At 39.3% G+C, this 21,634-nt stretch overlaps 1 protein-coding gene across 2 annotated transcripts in view; it reads left to right on the top strand.

Moving 5' to 3' along the window:
* Window positions 1-20,967, top strand: part of GRID2 (glutamate ionotropic receptor delta type subunit 2) — a 1,534,703-nt gene extending 1,513,736 nt beyond the window's left edge. Inside the window, exons 16-17 of one of the 2 annotated variants that reach the window (XM_045997868.1) lie at window positions 11,763-11,820; window positions 19,352-19,428. In XM_045997868.1, the coding sequence (XP_045853824.1) occupies window positions 11,763-11,783 (21 nt within the window). In that variant the 3' untranslated portion in view covers window positions 11,784-11,820; window positions 19,352-19,428. Of the gene's footprint in view, window positions 1-11,762; window positions 11,821-19,351 lie in introns of both variants that reach the window. The other variant, XM_045997867.1, reaches the window with a different exon arrangement.
* Window positions 20,968-21,634: the final 667 nt, after the last annotated feature.

The following is a 21,634-nucleotide window of genomic DNA, read 5'->3' as shown; positions in this document are numbered from 1 at the left end:
GTCCAAATTAACAAATACAAATGCTAGTTAGATGGCCAAAAGTTTTTTTTTTAATAATTCAAATTTTCAGTAAATAACCGTAGAAATGATTTTTAATTGCTATTCTAAATTTCTATTCTTATAGTTTTGAATCTTATCTAAAGTAGCTGTTCTGAAATTTAATTGGGAATAAGGAAAAACACTAATGCCATCGTTATATGTAAAAATATTTAGAAATATTGAAGACATTGTCCAAGCTCTATACCAACTAATAATTAGTTTTTAAATAAAGAAATTGCTAATACGCCAGTTATGACTGCACTTTATAGACTCATTAGCCTGATATTCAGCTAATGCTTTCTCCTATCTAATACACAAAAAGGAACTTAGCCAGTGACCCCCAACATTGTCAACATCAATTTACCAATTCAGCACCAAAAAGTACATTTTAAGATATTCTTGGTGTCACATTTTTTTCTTTACAAAACATTAATAGAAATTATAGTAAAATATCCTACATAGCCTCACTTTGTTCTATCTCCGTTAGATTAACATGGGACACACTATACTGTATTTGAAAAAAAAATTCCAGTGAGATCAATTTATGAGTAGTTTTGGAGACCAGTTGTTACATAAGACTCAAATATCCACAGACTCTCTAAAATTGATAGAATGTAAGTTTCAGAAGTGTCTGAATCTCTAGAGAATTTTAGAAAACTCTGAACATTTTAACAAATAGAAAAAAACTGAAGGGCTTCTCTGTGTATAACTAAAATATTAGCAAGCATTTCTCTTAATTACTTTTTAGAACATACTACAATAAAATGAGGTGAATAGTTCAATATATTGATTACCTAGACTTTAAAATAGAAAATAATGTAAAATAAAAAGTCCTCAATTTACAAAAAGTTCCCATTTCTAGAAGTTCATTTACAAGTCACTTATTTTGAGCACATGGTGTATTTCTTGGGGTGGGAGGTAGGGTGGGGATATACATAATGGTTGCTTTTTAGGTTAGCTTTCAAAAAATGTTGTTTAACAATTAACACAATTGAAATATTTCTCATAAGATGATTTAAATGCAATATTTTTACACTAGGTTCTTGCACAAAGAAAATACAGCAATATGAGAAAGTATGACATTTTAAATATTTTTAGAATACTGTACACTGAGGAAATAGTTTTAGTGTTATCATCTATAACATGGAGTCTAAAGGACAGCTTTCATATCCATTGTTTGTCAGGTCAGCTACCCTAGGCAAGTTATTCAATGTCTCAGTATTTAATTTTCCTCATCCATGAAATAGAAATAAAAATAAGGCACTCCTTAGTTTTGCAGAAAAGACTTTATGCCTTAACATTAAGTTCAAGGCACTCAGAATAGTTCCTTGTTCACAGGAGGCCCAAAACAGTGTTATAATGATATCATTCTGCACACTAGTGTTTAGTAAAATTCAGGAATTAATCAAATATAGATGCAGCAAGAGTGCAAAATATGGTAAAAGCTAACATTTTATCTTTCAAGCCAACTCTGTGAGGTCTTCACTGAAAATGATGTGCAAGTGAAAATAGATGCATTTGGCACTCTATTACTTAGTAATTTTGGACAGTTGTGAAACTTTGCAATATAAAGTAAAAAAAAAATTAAAGCATTCAAATTTTAGAAGTATAAATTTTTTTCTGATGAAATTAGACTGTTAAATATGCAATAAAACTACTTCACCATCCTTTCAGAGTCAAAATTGTACTTCTGATGATGTATTAGAATTTGTTGCAGCCTAAATATCTCTGAGCTTTAAGAATGTAAAGAAGCAATAAATAAATAAAAACAAAAAATGCAAAGAAGTTTCTGCAACATTGTCATACCCAAAGGCAAGGTGAAAAACAGTGAGGTAAGTCTTTTCTAGACACTCCAGGGTGCATGGGTGGCTCAGTCAGTTAAGCGGCTGCCTTAGTTAGGCTCTGGTCCTGATCCCAGTGGGGCCCCACTTCAGGCTCCTTGCTCAGCAGGGAGCCTGCTTCTCCCTCTGCCTGCTGCTCCCCCTGCTGTGTTTGTTCACTCTCTCTCTGTGTCAAATAAATAAATAAAAATCTTTAAAAAAAAAAAAAGATTTTACCCACTAAAAATATGTTCATTCTTCAAATTAAAATGGAGACAGAAGAAGAGATCGGGACAGTTTCTGACACCATCAATATTTGATGTTAGCTGAAATAGTGACAAACGCAAGGCTACAGCGCTGAGAGAAATACAAGGGCTGACAGAGTCCCTTGTTTGTTTGTTTCCTCCAATCTCTCTTTAGGGAAGAGAACATTAACTTTTCGTCCTCCTCTGTTATGACTCCCTGCTCTCTTTTACAAAGCCAGATGGTGGCGCTGTGGTACCATTTGTCGAGATTTTAGCTTCAATTCCCTGGGCTTCTGTAAGCAATAGCATTTTGTGAAAAGTCAAGCCCTCTTTTGAAGAAAAAAAAAAAAAAAAAAAAATATATATATATATATATATGTGTGTGTGTGTATATGTATATATATGTATATATATATATAACGTGTTTTATTCTTCTTTTTGGTGGGAAGTGAGCCCACCACTTAAGTCCTTATGGTTATTTTAATGTCTACTCTCTTTACAAAGATGTATCTAAAACCTATACATATAGGTAACTTACACTTTCTAAAAGATTGAATGTTTGTGGCATTTCGTGTTATTGTTTTTTTCTTAGCCCATGGAAATAAAAATAACAAATGATTATATTTTATCTGCATTGTTTTCAAATATCTTAATTTATATATAAAGTCCTATGACACTTCCTAACCCCGACCCACTACTCAGATCTTCAGAAAAAAAAATTTTTTTTAAAGACTTTTCTCAGCAAAAGTAAGCTTGGGGTTTGGTTTGGTTTGGTTTGGTTTGGTTTTTAAGATTTCATTTATTTTATTTCAGAGAGAGAGCACAAGCAGGGGGAGTGGTAGAGGGAGAGGGAGAAACAGACTCCCCACTGAGCAGGGAGCCCAACACAGCTCCATCCCAAGACCCTATGATCATGACCTGAGCCTAAGACAGGCACTTAACTGTCTGAACCACCAAGATGCCCCAAAAGTAAATTTAGTTTTGTTTTTTTTTTTAAGATTTTATTTATTTATTTGACAGACAGATCACAAGTAGGCAGAGAGGCAGGCAGAGAGGGGGAAGCAGGCTCTCTGCCTATCAGCCCGATGCGGGGCTCGTTCCCAGGACCCTGGGATCATGACCTGAGCCGAAGGCAGAGGCTTTAACCCACTGAGCCACCCAGGCGCCCCAGTAAATTCAGTTTTAATCCCAGTCCTCTCTTAACTCTCTCAACAATTGGTGAAAATGCTTGAAATGGTGAATGGTGAAAATTCTCTTGAAAGTGATATTATAAGGTTTATCTGGTGATGCCTCTAATTATCTTGATTCTCTCTTCCTCTGTGGATCTCATTAAATCACCTTTTTGTAAGTCTGGGTTTTATCTGATTTATACCACAAAGATAAAAATTGAAAACCGAGTTGGTGATGCAAAATTATGTATTGGGTCATTTTCTTCCCCATCCACATTGCTATCAGTATTCTTCCCCTTTTACCTTTGGCCCAAGCTGAACAAAAATCACTTTGGGAAATCCGACCATACTTCCTTCTACCCCACTTTGAATTCCAAATAAAGTGAATGTGCAAACAACACAGAAAGCAACGCAACTATCAGACTATATCCAAGTATACATATCACAGGTGAGAAATAAAGCCCAAGAAGAAAGATCAGGAAAGGGCAACATGCACTTTGGAAGTCTGTATACCAAGGGCTCCTGTGACCAAGGTGCAGTCTCAACATCGCTGCACTATCTTGCTGAATGAGTGGGATTGGAGAGAAGGATTCATGGTAGGCACGGTGCCCCAGCTGGAGGGACACCTGTTCCTCCGCCCGATGCTGTAGCTACTGCTCCGGGGAGGTCCCTGAAGCATGAAACTTCAGATTTCAAGGATTTTCCCACTTCTTCTAGATAACTGGGAAAGCAGGATCCATCCACGCGATGTAGCTGCAGCCCTCTGTAATTACTTTTTCAGTGGAAACTATGTTCTTTTCCAAACAAAACCCTAGGTCGATGTCCAATATGCCAAACAGATTAAAGCTGTATTTTAAACACATATTTACTCCACAGCCTAAAATTTATGAAATTTACTTACTGAATAGCAAAAAAGAGAAGAAAATGGGTGGCCATTCTAGAACAAAGACTGAAATTCTGCTTACTTTGGTCTTTAAATGGACCCACTTGCAAAATTACTATAGAATGGATCTGTACCATAGAATTTGAGGGAAGCCATTCCTAACCTGCTTTGATGATGGCTTATTTCCCTATGAGACAGAAAAGATTACACTGGAAATAATTGGATTCTAATAATGAAGATAAAGACATTGATCTATATAACATGCTTTAAAAGCCCTGTTCTGGAACAATGCCCTGACTCACCACTCCCAGCCCCAGTTCCATTTCATTAGGCAACTTCCAATTCTTCCTCTGTGTGGAGTTGGTTTCCAACTTGGTTCTAGGGGAATTCCACCCATGGTTGATGGCTGTCTATAATTTAGCATGCCTTTTCCCTCCTCTATTTCAATAGTCCTTGTAATATTGAGATGTACTTAAAACCAAAGAGTTTGAGAAAACATCTTCCTGAATTCCACAATGCCACTTAGTCCTTTTCTGCACAAGATGCCTAAGTTGAGTAGAATTTTCTGATGAATGTTGAGGTGAGGCTGAGTCTCAAAGCTTCAGAAGCTCTTCAGCTGGAGGAAAAAGGAAAGGAAATGAGAGGAGCACCCTGTCTTCTCAGCGCACCTCCCTCAGCCAGTTTTCGCACCTTGGCTTTCTCCTCTGGAGCTTTTAAAATCAAAAGGGGGAAATGAGGTGGCAAGAGGGGTAATGTCGAGAATCCTGCCTGCTGTCAGGGACCAGTTGTGGATTATCAATCTAACCTTAAGTGGAATTCTCTTTGAAAGATAAAGGCTGTCTTAATTTCCCCATCTACAGCCATTATGTACATATGTACGCATATATATGATTCACCTGATTGCAGACTTTCTTCCTAGAGACTGAATAAGTTGATAGAATGCAATTTGTTTCCATCATAAATGCCTCTCCAAACTATAAAATCAAACCCCTAACCAAAATTCTATCAGGGTGTCTCTACTTCAGAGCATAAATGATAGGTTCCTTTTTAGATGGCGGTGATAGGTCTGTGGGGTTTTATTTCCAGGGAGACAGGGCAGGATTTGCTGCTATGCAGACTGAATAATGTTGGAAGCCAACATCATGTCACATTTTGTGTGCACTTTCCAAAGATTAATCCAAGCGTTACAAATGGGACACAGACTGCCATTGTCCCAGGGACACTTTAATAACCCATACCTACAATATTCAACCTGTTGTTTGCATAGGGACAACTTTGGGACACAAAAACCCACCAGAATGACTTGGGGAAAGGAGCCACGGAGAGGCAGAGACCCAGGCGCCACGGCACCTCCACATTTCATCCTTCATGGCAAATGAGTCTGTTTGGAGTTTATTTATGCTTGGGGATGGGGGTCATGCGGCTGGCTTTCTTCAAAGCACCTCAGTGAGCGTGTCTTAGATCTGCTGCACTCTAACTTGGTTTCTCCCTCGCCTGCACTTTCAAGCAGGCTTTGCCAACTCGCAGATAATTCTTGTTTTGTTTTGCATAATGCCGCTCAAATTAAGTAACATGGCCACATGCCCTCAGGATTTAAATCGTGCCTGGCCAGCTTCTTTTCTTTTTTGCCCCATCCCCCTCCTTTCCTCATGATTCTTGGCATCTGTTGTTCCACGAGGATATTCTTCTCGAATGGAACTCAGTAGAGAAAGAGGAGAAGAACTCGTAATTGTCACATTCCCCAGTTCGTCCATCACCTTTGAGCAAGCCTCTATGGCTCTTGATTATTATTACTTTCCTATTTACTGTAGAAAGCAAATACTAATGGCCTATGAGATCAGAATGGATAACCATGTTTCATTTTAAGTTGAAAATATCACTAACATTTTTCATGTAAGATATGTGTAGCATCGAGATAGAAACATGTAAGAAAAGAATGAACAGAATCATGAATAGTTATGATATATTTAATCCTAGTTGTTTCGAACAGTCTCCTAAAAATAACCTTTTCTTTTCATAAAACACTATTACCTTATGGTAGTACTACATATCAATCGGAAGCCAGTCACTTAATTTCCACTTTGATAACAGGTTTTAATGATGTGGAAAATAGCAAAAGACAGGAGAAAATAATACTAAAAGCTGCTAGCATCCATTTTGCTAAAGGACTTGTTCCTACAATTTAAACTTAAACTTGTTACTTATTTAAATAAGTATCAACAAATCCATAATAATGTAACATTTCAAATTTACTTTTAGTGCTCGATGTCATTTTTTTAAAGAATTTATTTATTTATTTGACAGAGATCACAAGTAGGCAGAGAGGCAGGCAGAGAGAGGAAGAGAAGCAGGCTCCCAGCTGAGCAGAGAGCCTGATGCGGGGCTTGATCTCAGGACCCTGGAATCATGACCTGAGCCGAAGGCAGAGGCTTTAACCCACTGAGCCACCCAGGTGCCCCTCGATGTCATTTTTTAATCAAAATTACTGTATATCTCTAACATCCTATTTTTGTTTTTATTACCATTCTTATAACCAGGTGGGTCAGGACAAGCTGCTCTTTGATTTCTATAAATATTATTAACCTTGAGCTCTAAAAATAATACAACTGCATGGGAATATGTGTATGACGCAGTCAGTTGCATCTTAAAAGCGAGTATTAATGGCAAGTAGTTCATGTGAAAAAACTGTGTAGATTGTTTTGACTTTATGAGCGAACTTTGAGGTAATAGTGTGGCCCAGCAGGCGGGGGAAAGAGTTGAAGGAGCACACGGAGGGACCCAAGTTTGTTCTCTGCCCGGGGGTCCCACAAGGCTGGAATAAAGCTGTTGGCTGACTTGCATCCATTCCCCGAGCCAGGGAGTCTCTTCCAAGTCCATTGGGTGTTGAAAAAACTCCATTCCTTGTAGTCATAGGTTCTGCATCCCCTCTTCTCTTCCGCTGATGTTTGGTCCATCAGGGGCCCCTCACAGATGCTCTCCATTTGGCCATTTTCATAAGCCCTCTAGTGCTTCAAATCTCTCTGACTTCGGGGAGGGCCCCGTCCCTTTTAGGGGCTTGCCTGATGAGGTCAGCCTCAACCAGCTCCTCTGACTTGTGATTAACTCAAAGTTAACTGATTAGTAACCTAATCACAGGAGTGATATTCCATCATACTCACAGGTCCTGCCTACACTGGAGGGGAGAGGATTATACAGAACTCATCTAGCAGCATGTGGGAACTTTGAGGGCCATCTTAGAATTCTGCTTTGCACAAAAGCTAATTACAGATAGTGAAACGGTTGTGAAGGAAATAAAGTAGGAGATAGATAGAGTGGGCAGAAAAGGCCTCCCTGGGGCAGTAATATTTGATCTGAGACTTGCAGGGCAAAGAATGGGCCTTTGTGGGAACGCAGCTCCAAAAGGGTATTGTGTCACCATTCAAATGTCAAATTCAAAGTTTTATTATAATATTGTTATATGTCCACTGATATGTCAAAGTACCTGCTTTTTGAGATTTTGATAACAAAGCAATTCCTACTTCTAATGCATGTTTAAAAATAAATTTTTTTTTTCTAGACGCTCTAATTCAGTTCCTCCAGGACAGAGAGTTTGTGGTGTGCTTGAGCTGTGAGCTGCCTTTCCTAGAGACCCCGCAGAGAAATGTCTCAATAGCAATTGGTGGGGAGATGCCAAGGCAGTTTGCCCTTGGAAAGGCAAAAAGAAAATCCCCTACAAACTAACAATTATAATTTCATTATGGTGACTGGGTCAAAGCCACTCATGCATTAATTCAAAAAACATCTGTGGTAAGATATTTTTGAAACACGGATCTATGTTTTTCCCTCCTTCCTACTCCAAAAACCTTTGTGGTTTTGCCTGGGGGATTTTACAAAGTGGAAAGCAGAGCTGGCAGGTGCTTTTCCTGCCTGTATCACAAACTTAAAGTTACCAGAGATGATATTAGAAGATCTGGAGATGCAGAAATGCCAGAGAGCTACTCTGGAAGCATCAAGTTAAGAGGGGCAACCATGTCCCCCAGAATTAAAAAAAAAAAAAAAGAAGGAAAGGGGGATGGATGGTTTGGGGAAGAAGTATCTGTCAGTGAAGCAGCAAAGCCTTTGGACTTGAGACTCTCCCCTCAGCCTGGGACATGAGCATCTCGCAGAAAACCAATGTGAACCCATGACTAGGGAAACCTCTAGAAACAGTGGTTGGTGTTTGAACACCCGGGACATTGGGCCAAACCCAATTTGAGGGCACGCACGTGTGGGGGAGGGGAAGGAGCACCTCACTAATGACAGTGAGTCGAGTTTAAATCACAGGTGAGTTTACAGACTGTGCTTCGTGCACCTCACATCGAGGACTTAGGTATCAGCTGCGTCAGGGAACTGAATTCTGTCCTCAGGTGGCAGAATTGATGTTACATATGTTATTGACAACACAGAGTAAGTTTTGCTTTGAAGCATTTCTGTACCTGTGACATTACAACCTTCCTCCACCTTCTCAAATGCCTCCCTCTGCCCTCTGAATGGAGGGATGGTGTAGAAGATACAGAGCTGAACCAGTCAGCCAGAGCCCTGGGTTTATTTGTTTTCAGTCTTTTATTGAATGCTCCTCATTATCCAAGTGTTCTGGGCTTACAAAGGGAAATAACAACAGTTCCTGCTTTTTGTCTAAGAATGGAGAAAGGCAAGAGAGAGAAAAGCAGTTATATGCAGTACACACAGTGGTTACTCACCAAGGCTCAGGAATCAGAAAACAGGAGTTCAAACCCAAGCTCAGATGCTTTAGCTGTCTGATTGTGGGAAAACCACGGAATGATCCTGAACTTGTTATCTCACCCGTTAAATGATTTCTACCATTAACGATTCTCACCTCGTGGCGCTGTTGTGGTTATGAGATAGTGTTTATAAAGTTTATTATTGTAAATGAGTCACAGTGTGGCAATGTCTTTGGTCCTGTGGTGCTGTATTTCTGTAACTCCACGTGGATTTTTCCAGTCAAACCATCTCTACTGAGGAATTACTTGAATGCCAGATCTGAGGGGAAAAAGTCATGTCATCTCTCCAAGTCTTCCTCCTGTGTGGATGAGAAATTTGGAATAGATGATCCTTAAAGTCCCTCAGAATGGGTAGTGAGCTCGAGGGGAAACTGTACAAAATACCACCCTATTGTTCTTTAGAAAAGTATTTAGGTCATATTCAGGCAGACATAGAAGGGAGAGGGGAAGAATTAGAAACAAAAGGACACACAATATGAAATTAAGCCAAGCAACTACCTATTTTTAAAATAAATAAAATTTTTGGAAGTCAGCTAATAACTAAAATTCTAAAAAATTGAATCATTTCACAATTCCAGTAGTGAAATAGAGGATATGTAACTAAGCTGGTAAATTTAATCAATAAAAGTAAATGAGTAGGATTATTTGGGTAGATGTGGTATTTTGGGTAGATGTGGTATTTCAAGTATATACCCTTTCATTCTTTATGTAATAAAAAGTTTACTTAAAACTCTGAATTTAGTCAACTATTTTCTAACCTAATTGTTACGTTTTGCTTTTGTTTAAAGAGAAAAATACTTGCGGGGCACCTGCGTGGCTCAGTGGGTTAAGCCTCTGCCTTCGGCTCAGGTCATGATCTCGAGGTCCTGGGATCAACCCCAAATCAGGCTCTCTGCTCAGCTGGGAGCCTGCTTCTCTTCCTCTCTCTTTGTCTGCCTCTCTGCCTATTGTGATCTCTGTCTGTCAAATAAATAAACAAAATGTTTTAAAAAAAAGAAAAAGAAAAAGAAAAATACTTGAAAAAATCCATAGGTATCTGTTTTCCCAAACATTTCTCTACATGGCTGTTATATTTTCCAGTGAGACGCCAAATCTTATTTTAGTGATTACTCAAATAAATGGAAGCATTGCTAGGTCTAGAACTCCTCACTCTACCTTAAAAGGCTTAATTTCTCTTAAATTTTGCATAGTTTAAAAAATAAAAGCTCTTGTATTTCCAGGGTTTGGATTAATATGAAGAGAACGTGTTCATCTGATAGTTGGCATGCCAAATTTTGATGTCATTTTGTGGGTTAAAGATAACAGCTCTGCAGAAAAGAAGGAAAAGTTAGAAAACCCTTGTAAGCATAGCAAGACGAGATTTCTAGCACCATGAAAATATATGACATAACAATTGGCGTGGGACAGTGTGACACCCAGCAGCAATCCTGTGCAAACTGGGAGGCCCAGCGCTCATCGCTCCTTCAGAACTGAGGCTTTCACTCAAATTTATAGACAGGATGAGAACATTACATGATCCTTTGCACACAGCCACTGCCTAACGCTAGAAAGCATTGCAAAGTCCGATAGGCACCTGCATATCTTACCGAATTTACGATCAAATGATTTGGAAGCATTCAGCATCTAGAAACACTATGTAATGTGAACGACGGAAATAGGATCAGTTTACATGGCATCAGAAAGATAAACATACTTCTTTCTTACTCTTCTCTGTGTACTTGTATGAGGGATATATTTTTTGTGTAAGTAGAACAGACCCATTACATTTTCTAGGTAACGTTTTTTTTTAAGATTTTAATTATTTGACCGAAAGAGAGCACAAGTAGGCAGAGAGGCAGGCTGGGCGAGGGTGTGGAGCAGGCTCCCCGTTGAGCAGAGAACCCGATGGAGGACTCGATCCCAGGATCCTGAGATCATGACCCAACCCAAAGACAGAGGCTTAAGCCACTGAGCCACCCAGGCACCCCTCTAGGTAACATTTAAATGAGTATGGTGAATCCCCAGCCTTTTCTCATATCAGAGAAATTTTTGTTATGTTACATATAGATATTTGCACCAAGTTTCATTAATTAGTAACTCAAATACATATGGAAGAAACTCAAGAGACACTGTAGTTATAAAAGCTTTCTTTTTTTTTTCTTTTAAGGATAATAAAAGTTTCTTATGGTTATTCCCAATTTGTTGAAATAATCCTCTCGTGTTATTGCTAAAAACATGTATTTGACCAATATTTGCATAACTGGGTTATATCAGAAATCATTTTCTGTCTTTCTTTTAAGCTGCAGACATAGAAGCCAAAGTTAAAAAGAATTGGGGCAATTAGCTGGTTGACTTGTTATCTGAGCATAAAATATGTTGGAAAATGCTGAATGGATTCAATGATACCACTGCTTATTTTCCTATGAGTTAATACGTAATGTTATTTGCACAAACATAAATAGTGCTCAATACATTTACTAAACTGAATTTAATTTAATCTAAAATAATCAAGCATTTGCCTATCAAATGTCCTTTTTCTCCCTAGATTATTCAGCTGCTAGCATATTATTTTTCAGGAGGCCTAGCAACACAAGAGTGAACTTATTTTTGCAAAAGTAAACTATACACCTAATGAATATAAACTGGTTCTCTGAACCAATCGAACTAACCAGATAATTACTAAATTTGTAGCCACTGTGCTTTCTCACTTGTTTGGTTTTAAAAATGAAATGTTTCTTTTAGAAACTTGGGTAAAAAATTGAATTTAACTATTATCTGGACACCTTCAAGTGGTAAGTTTGTGTATGTGTAAACTGAAACTGGACCGTTTTTCCTTATTTTCTGTTTTGTTTTGTTTTTATTTTCAGTTCCAAGTTCTAATTCAGTGACATAGTCCTGAAAGATTTGCCACATAAGGTATAATATGTGAGTAAACAGAGATATTTTAAATAAGACATAACACCATCTTATTAAATTTTTTTTAATTTATGAAAATAGAAATACTGATATGGGATATAAAACAATTAACTCCTCCTCCTATCTAGACTTTCCAGTAATAATATAGATCGTGCCTTCTAACACGAGTTTGACAATACTTACAGCAGCGTTTCTTTCAACTTCATGCATAAGCAAATAGAAAGTTAAAGCACTGCACATTCTCACCTCATTTTTCAACGGACAGGACCACGTGTCATTGAAAATCTCAGCTATGTTGATGCCCTAACAGCAGTGAGATGGAAACAAACTAATTTATAAATTACAGGGGAATGTGGCTAAACTAACAGACAGACAAACGCATCTAAACATATCTCAGGTTCAAAGTCTCATCACAAGTTCCCTCCAGGTTAAAAATCTCCCCAAAAGGCCTCCCTCACTATTAATTTTGATATCGTATATCCAGAGCAAAGAATATCTGTGTCTGCCCCTGCTCTTCTGTTCAGATGCTGTTTCGGAGACAGAAAATCCAGCTCCTGGGCCTGAGTGTGGTACAGTAGCTGCCTCAGCCCCGTGGGCTTCTGTTTCCGATTCCTGGGAAGTTCTCTTTGCCACAGGGCGTGCCCTGAAACACATCAAAAGAACCAAGTTCTACAAAAGAAAAAAGAAACTCAAGTAGGCTTGAACATACAAAGAGAGGGAGAAAGAGATGAGAAAGGGGCCAGGCAGAGTGTTGAATACAAAATGAGTTCAACCAACCCCAGGAGCTCTTCTTCACTTACATTTATCTTGCTCTGGGAGAGGGGCGGCAAAACTGCCCTGACACAAGCCACCCACTGCCATTGACTTTGACTCTATGTGTGAATGAGTGAGTGTGTGTGTGTGTGTGTGTGTGTTTTGTACATAAAAAGGAACAGATTTCATGAGGTATCACTGTTACCTCACAGGAACTGAAAAGACAACGTTTAAAAACACAGATCATCAAAGTCCTAAGGAAATACGTTTAGCATGGTTTTGCATTTAATGAATGCATGGTGTTAATACCAAAATTTCCTAATTGTGCATTGCTTTAACATCTTTCGCTGCAGTATTAATATTGTACTTTCTGTGCTTGGTATCATAAAGCATGTGAGATTTTCCATTTCTACTTGCAGTGTTTTTTACATGTTTAGTTTTCAGGGTCAGAGCTCATGGCCAAAATCTCTGCAACCAGATACATTCCATATGATAAATAAAAAACATAATTAAAATATAAATGGTCAGAAAAACTGAAAAATAAAATCTTTTCTGAGTCAATACTAATTTCATCTTTAAAATTAATGCCCCCAAATTCTGACTCTCTGTGTTGTTTAAGAGTGTATTCCAGTTGATAAACCTTCAGACAAATTTTACTATCCCAGCAGGATCACATTCTCGAATGTCTGCACAAATTTTCTGGAGCTAGAAAGTGTAACATCAGGTTTGCTTACACTATAGTTATGTAATGAAAAATGGCCTTTAAATTTTGGTGTCTTGACAGTAAGTAAATTATCAGTGAATGGGAAGAGATAAACTTGCAAAAAAAAAAAAAGAGAGATGGGGGGAGAGAGAAAGTACTATCAAAAAGACTTTTCTTACTAGAAAGATTTAAAAACATTACATAAGAGGCACATTTAAAACTTCAGCACAAGTTTTTGTTATCAAGAATGATCATATAAATAGTAGATTCAAGATTGTTTCTAATGCATAGGAAGCTATAATCCAATGTGCTGGTATTGATTTCCTAACACAGATCAACTGAATTGTAGTGTGGATCTACCAAGATTATCATACGTATTTTAATTTGTTGCTTACCTGAGGCTTCCTAATTTCTACTTTACTGTGTCTGCATTATTTTTATGTCTCTAGACGACAGATTAATCGTCATTGTAATTCTCACATGTTGCTTTGGTATTCAATACAAAAATTAAAATATTTTTAAAGGATTTTTGCAAAAGGACGTAAGTGCATTAAGGTGAGTGTGTCAGGTTTGCTTAGCGAACTGTGCCAAGCACTGCTCCGCTGGCCTTGTTACAACAAAGGGTTTCAGTCAGCCGGCAGTCTGGAAGAAAAGGTCACATCCTGTGCCCAAGCATCCCTGTTTATACACAGCAGAATTATGTATGTCCTTAACTAAGGTGATCTTACAAACTCATTTACAGACTCTTTCTCAGTTTCAGTTTTCTTTCATTTTCTTAAGCAAATAAAATGCTTTAAATTTTTATTTTTATTTTTTTAATTTTTTTTTTAAAGATTTTATTCATTTATTTGACAGAGAGAGAAATCACAAGTAGGCAGAGAGGCAGTCAGAGAGAGAGGAGGAAGCAGGCTCCCTGCGGAGCAGAGAGCCCGATGCGGGGCTCGATCCCAGGATCATTTGGTCATTTATTTGACAGAGAGAGAAATCACAAGTAGGCAGAGAGGCAGGCAGAGAGAGAGGAGGAAGCAGGCTCCCTGCGGAGCAGAGAGCCCGATGCGGGGCTCGATCCCAGGACCCTGAGATCATGACCTGAGCCGAAGGCAGCGGCTTAATCCACTGAGCCACCCAGGCACCCCTGCTTTAAATTTTTAAACATGAAGAGTTGAAGCAATCATGTTCAACTCTAATACATCAGTAATAACAAAATAAAAATACGGGATCTCAGTCTTATTTCTACAGTGAACTATCCAGAAAGTCTATTCGGAGAGAGAACAAGAGAGAGAAACAGAAGTAATAAAAATAAATTAACTAATTAAAAAATTAAAAAAACATAAGTTAAAATTCTGAATGTTTTTGTTCTGGTCCCAGTTTTTTTCAGCCTTCAAAACCAGCCCCTCTTTAAAAGTATCACCCAAATTCACCATATGGTTTCATGTGGTTACACTTTTTTTTTTGCATACTTTGAGACTAGCATGTAAAACACCACAAAGTGTAAATGCAACAATGGACAAAGCAGACAGAAGACTTGCCTAAAGCTTAAAAACAAAAACAACATAAAACACAACAACCACATCACAGCCAAAGCCCAGGGGTCATGTGTGATGTTTCCAGGCTGAACAACCCCTAGAGCCTCAGTGAGTTGGTCAAAGATAAAAAGAAGAAAAGCACATCACAGCTTTTACGTGGTCCTCTGAATTCTGTGGGTCAAATAATTCACACTAACTGCAGGCTTTACAAGGCTGAAGGTCAGTCAGTCTTGACCCCAAGGTCATGGTGTTCTTAGCAGGCAGCAACATGCCTTGGGTAAGAGTTCCCCGGCGCTGTCTTGGCCGTGCCCTCAGAGGGCATTGCCTGGCTTCCAACGGCATCCTGTCCTCTCAGGGGGAAAGCCTCTTCTACCTCACTGATGGGACTGCATTTTAAGTGGTACATTAACAGACCATTTAAAGGACTGATTATTTATAAAAGCAATCTCCAAGCTCTTCGAGATACAATGTTAGTCTTTCCAGTGATATATAAAATTCAGATACGCAAAAGCAGTCTCTTGTCTTCTACTGATGTTTCCGTCTGTCTGAAGAGCAGTCGTCCCGACTCCAGAGGTGGCAGGGACTAGGAGCACAGACTCTGAGGTCGTGCTGCTACTTGCTAGCAGTGGGACTTTGAACAAATTTCTAAACTTCTCTAAACGATTTCCCTATCAGTACAATAGAGATGATAACAGTTCTTATTGGATACAGTTGTTGTGGAGAATAAATGAGATCGAATTAGAAATTAAAGCAAGGTGACTGATGCAACCTCTAACTGTGATTCAATAAACTTTAATTGTTATTATACTTAAAAAACAATTGCGGATTCATGCTTCTTGATTCTTCACATCAGCCAGCTCCAGAGACTCATTCACTCGGCATTTGTACATTTGTACACCGTACATTCTTAGTGCTTGGTTCTACACCCTTATCTCCTCATAACTAGACTGCTTTAATAATAATTTCAGTGGATCCCCTAGTCCATTTTTAATTCGTTCCAACATATATGTCACTGCCAGTTTGAGTTTTCACAAGTAATGCTTTCAGCAGTTCTGTCTACTGCTGTTAAAAGTCTTCATTGATTTCCTCTTTCCTACTCCTCTGCCTTCAAGAGTCTACACATTCGGATTCTGCTCAATCTATTCACTATTCCCTAATGGAAGAATCAGTTTGCTGTAGACAATTGTCTGCCATATAGTTCTTATCATTGATACCCTCACACAGTCAACAAATACTTCTTTTTTTTTTAAGATTTTATTTATTTATTTGACAGACAGAGATCACAAGTAGGCAGAGAGGCAGGCAGAGAGAGAGAGGGAAGCAGGCTCCCTGCTGAGCAGAGAGCCCAATGCAGGGCTCCATCCCAGGACCCTGAGATCATGACCTGAGCTGAAGGCAGAAGCTTTAACCCACTGAGCCACCCAGGAGTCCCTCAACAAATATTTCTTGAGAGCCTACCATGGACCAGATGCTAAGGATGCAAAGATAAGTTTCCAAGGATATAAAAATAGATATAATTTTCTCCCTGACATCAATGAGACTATCACAGACACTAGACAATTAAACAGCTCATTGTAATACACCAGTAAAGAAGTATGGGACGAAGAAAAGAAAACTACACTGTAAGGTTTTGTCTTTAGGTTGGAAGGTCTCAAGATGTCTTAGAATGAAATGATTACAAAATAACAATGTATTATTTGCTATACTATTTCTTGCTCCTAGGAATCATAGGGCCCTGAAAGTTTGTGTTCTTTTGCCCTTAATGAAAAATGCTCTCAACCTATCTGTCAGAATTCGAGCCATCCCCACAAAAGCAGTCCTACCTCCTCACCCTTTCTTCCTTCATTATTCCCGTACTTGATCTTTTCTCTGGAGCTACTCTAAGTCTGTATTATTTAACTTAGTGGTTGATTATATGGAATATTCAGGTGTTGGATACTGTTTTGTATATGATATTTCCCTGAGATACCAGCTATTAAGGGCAGAATTCACATCATATACAAGTGCATTTCTTATTTCCCAAAGAATCTAACTTAATTCTAAGACAACTGTAATAATAAAGTAATAAGGCAACCATAGTAAGAAATAACTAATAATTGGTTAATATATTTATTTTTCGTGGGAAAAAATGTGTATTTTTTTATTTTTTTAAAGATTTTTATTTATTTATTTGACAGACAGAGATCACAAGTAGGCAGAGAGGCAGGCAAAGAGAGGAGGGGAAGCAGGCTCCCCACGGAGCAGAGAGCCCGATGCGGGGCTCCATCCCAGGATGCTGAGATCATGACCTGAGCAGAAGGCAGAGGCTTTAACCCACTGAGCCACCAAGCACCCCAAAATGTGTATTTTTAAATGACTTTTTTTCGTTTTTTTTCTAGTCCACAATTTCCTAAAATTTATGCTATGTAGCGTTAGTTCTATATAGTGCTAATAAATATTACTCAAAAATTCAACTCATGTTAAAATATTAGGGCATTACTGGGTTAAAAAATAGTTAAATAAGTTAAATAAGACTTCCTAGAGCTTTATAACTTGTATAATTAAAGGCTTCAAGAACAGTAAATATCAAGCAGCGTTTCCCAAATCCACTAATGACAAAACGCACTTCTTGGAATTAGTGTTCACAGGGTTCACGTTGAGGAATTTTGATGTTGTGTAAACTCTATGGAGCTGATTTCTATTTTTAGCCCAGTCAAACCATTTGTATAACTGAAATAATTAGTTATTTAATTAGTTAACTGGTAAGTGTTAGTATTCACTAATACTATTAAAAATCCTTAGGTTTCTTTAAGTTCAATAACGTTAAGTGAAGATTTTGATAAACATAAAACTTTGAAACTATGTCTTCCTAACAAAGACATAGAGGCAAGAATTACACTAATACCTTCAGAAAGCTGGCCCAAGGCAAAATCATGATTTGTGCCTACTTTCAAGGCTCCTGTTATCAATCTAAATTTTTATGATTCCGGGACACCTGAGTGGCTCAGTTGGTTAAGCGGCTGCCTTCGGCTCAGGTCATGATCCCAGCGTCCTGGGATCAAGTCCCATATCGGGCTCCTTGCTCGGCAGGGAGCCTGCCTCTCCCTCTGCCTCTGCCTACCTCTCTGCCTACTTGTGATCTTTCTCTCTCTGTCTCTCTCTCTGACAAATAAATAAATAAAGTCTTTAAATTTTTATGATTCCTTATTCAATGGCTGAATTATGAGATCTACACCTTAGGTTTCAAAGTTCCTTATTTAAGAGCACATATTTAATCATTGGTAGATGAATGGATATAGAAGATGTAACATAAATATATAGATACACATACAATGGACTATTAGCCATAGGAAAAAATATATTGCCATTTGCAACAACAAATGGACCTGGAGGGTATTATACTAAGTGAAATAAGTCAGATAGAGAAAGACAAATACTATATGATTTTGTTCATATGTGGAGTCTAAAAACAAAACAAATGAACAAACAAACAAAAAATGGGACCAGACCCATAAAGACAGAGAAGAAACTGATGGTTGCCAGGGGGGAAGGAGCATGGAGGGATGGGCAAAATGGGTGAAAGGGAGTGGGAGGTAAACAGGCCTCCCATTAGAGAATGAATAAGTCATGAAAATGGAAGGTACAACATGGGAAATACAGTCAATGGTATTGTGAGTGTTGTATGGTGACAGATGGCAGCTACAGTTGTGGCGAGCGTCACAGGATGTATAAGCTTGTTGAATCACCATGTTGTACGCTTATTCTAACGTAACATTGTCTGTTAACTATACTTCAACTTTTTAAAGGAAAGAATGCATATTTAAATAGGTAGGTTCAGGGGCACTTGGGTGGCTCAGTGGGTTAAAGCCTCTGCCTTCAGCTCAGGTCATGATCCCAGGGTCCTGAGATCGAGCCCCGCATCGGGCTCTCTGCTCAGCAGGGAGCCTGCTTCCCCCTCTCTCTCTGGCTGCCTCTCTGCCTACTTGTGATCACTGTCTGTCAAATAAATAAATAAAATCTTTAAAAAATAAATAAGTAAATAGGTAGATTCAAATGTACTCAACAATATCAATCCCAATTAGTGATTCTGACTTTAGTAGGACTTATAGAATGATCATTATTAGTTGTGACAGTTTCTGTGTGGTCTGAACTAATAACTAAAAGTCCATATCTAAGGAAACAGGTTGCAGGATATTCCTTGTAAATTGTATGTTCACACCAACTTGGGCTCGGTGTGAAGGTGATACTGACGTTGTCCTCAGGTGAAGCTATCCGAGGCCTCATCCAGTGTAACCCACCATTGTCCTAATCCAGACCTGGCTGAATCACAAGGCCCTCCTTTAAAAAGGTTCTAGTGAACCAGCAGTTAGTAGTCCCTGCTTTCTGATGGCTGCCTGGAGTCCAGAAAACCCACAAAGCCCAACATGGGAGGTTTGCAATGGCTGTAATCATGCTCCCCTTTGTTTACAATGGACTTTTAACGTGGAGCCAATGCCGTGTAAGTAGTGGTAGAATCATGGAAAGCCAAGTCTTGTCTGAAATCAGCCTTGACATGACCTTGTGCTTTATTTTCCCACAGGCTCCGTCCCTGCAGAATGAAACTACAACATCTGAAAGAAGGAATGCTTGGCCATTAAGGCCGTGTTTGAAACTTGGCTCCAATACCTGGAGAAGCCAGGCATCCACTCATGGCCTGCACCAATCATCACAACTGGGAGGTCCTCTGGATGATCCGTAACCTCAGCCAGCACCACAGCTACTGATCTCTTTCCCACCTACTGACTTCAGGACCCAGTAGTTCCTGAATACCCAAAACTGGTGAGCTGATGTACTATATTCTGTGTTAAAAATTCTTATTCAGTTCAAGGAAGTCAAAACTCACCAGATCGTGACACCCAAAAATCTTTGTTGTAATCCACTTAGAGAAGAGCAACAACAGGACTGCCATTTTCAACCAAAGGTGATGGGTCTCGCCCAAGCCAGCCCATTAGCCTTGGAGGGGTGCTTCTATGCAGTGGACTTCTTGCCTATGTGGCCTGGCCAGGAGCACTCACACTGAGGTCCAAGTCTGTACCATAGCAGCTTTGTCCTCCAGCTTCTGCCTGTTTCAGACACACTCCAGTCTCAGCTGTGGGTCTTGGGACTTCTGATGGCCAAGTGTTCAGGAAGACATGGAGGACTAAGGAGGATGCGCCTTGGCAGAACTGAAGCAGAAAAAGACACAGGCCTCTTCCAACCCTACTGAAAAACTGGTGATTGGGATGAATCGTCTTTGGGGAATTTTATCACAGAGATCTCTCCATAGTACTAAAACATTATCTTCCCATTTGCCCAAATGATCCACATTTCTCTATGCGAGGGACATTGCCTTCACCCCCCAGTGGCCATCAGATATCTGCATTCTGCATGGATCCCTGGCTATTGTAGAGCCTCCCATTTGAATCCACATCTAGTAGATTTGTCGTTGTAGATAAAGACCTCAGATCATGAGATTACACTCCGGAACAGCAGTGCCTGTGTACACTCCCCACCACCAAAATAACTGAGTATTCCCTCTACCCAGTCCCATATTCATCTATAATACCTCTTCTGTGCAAATCACTCTCTTACAAGTAAAACGTGGAAGCACCCCATAGAACATCCCAATCCCTCTTGATTTTGACGAGTTTTTATTGAGGACCTATCATGTGCCCAGCACTGTATTAAATTCTGAGACTACGACAATGGGTGAGTCATAGTGCTTGCCCCTAAGCAGTGTCCATTCCAGTGAAGATGTCAGACAATTAAACAGCACGGTGAGTGCTAGAGCATTGTAATGATGGCCATGAGAATTCCCTCATCTCTGTTTTTTGACCACCCAAGGAGCTCCTAGTTGCCCAGGCTGACTCACAGATGATCTTCTAATATGCCAAAGCAACCCACAAGATTCAAGCCAACAAGCGGTGTCCCCTAGGGACCCCCTGCAAGTGGTGATCCTATGGATTCTGGTTACTAATGTATTATTTCTAAACCACCTGACTTTTAAACAAGGTAGATGCTCATTTACTAAGCGCCTTCCCATCATGCCATCAAACTGCTAGCCATCAGATTGTAGCTGCTAATAGGTGGAATCAGTCTGTAAAGTTGGAAAATGTGGCTTCAAGTTTGGGTCCTGGCACTTATTATGACTGCAGGCAAATCACGTAAACTCTTTGGTCTTTGGCATCTTTCTTTGCAAAATGAGAATAAAAACATTATATACTAGACCTACCTCACAGGGTTGTTGTGAGAATCAAGTGAAAATGTATATGAAAGCACTTTGTAAACTTTGTTATTTTTGATCACCCCATTTCTCATGGGTTCTTCCTTCTCCCTACCAAATACAATACTATAACTTACCAGAAGGATGTAGTATGACACCAGCCCCCCGGCAAGTGAATGACACAAAGAAGATGAAGTACAGGCCCTCCTGGATATCTGGTTTCAGTATGGGAATTCTGATACCTCACAAGATGACAAGTAGAGAAGCCACAGGACCAAAACCAGGGCCCTATTGCCATATAGACATTCCACTATTACCACTTCACTGGACCCAGGCACCAGTCAGCCCTCTTCATGGAAGGCTTTCCCCAGAACCTATTGTAGAGAACCTACTCTTGGCCCCAGCGAACTAACCAGACAACCATAATTCAGGGAATCACATGGGCTCTAGCTGCCAAAGGAATCACCAGCCACTCCAGTGGGGAACACACCTCCCAAGATAGAGCGAGAAGACTTGGTGAAAGGAGACACTGACTCAATTAAACAAAATACAAGCCATCCTTACTACCTGACCTACTCTAGTTGAGCTGGTGAGAGAAAATCCTAGACATTCATTTAAAGC

This window comes from Meles meles, chromosome 2, assembly GCF_922984935.1.
Source record: "Meles meles chromosome 2, mMelMel3.1 paternal haplotype, whole genome shotgun sequence".
Taxonomy (NCBI): Eukaryota; Metazoa; Chordata; class Mammalia; order Carnivora; family Mustelidae; genus Meles; species Meles meles.
Note: the sequence above shows the minus strand (reverse complement) of the source record. Positions and strands in the feature narration are given on the sequence as shown.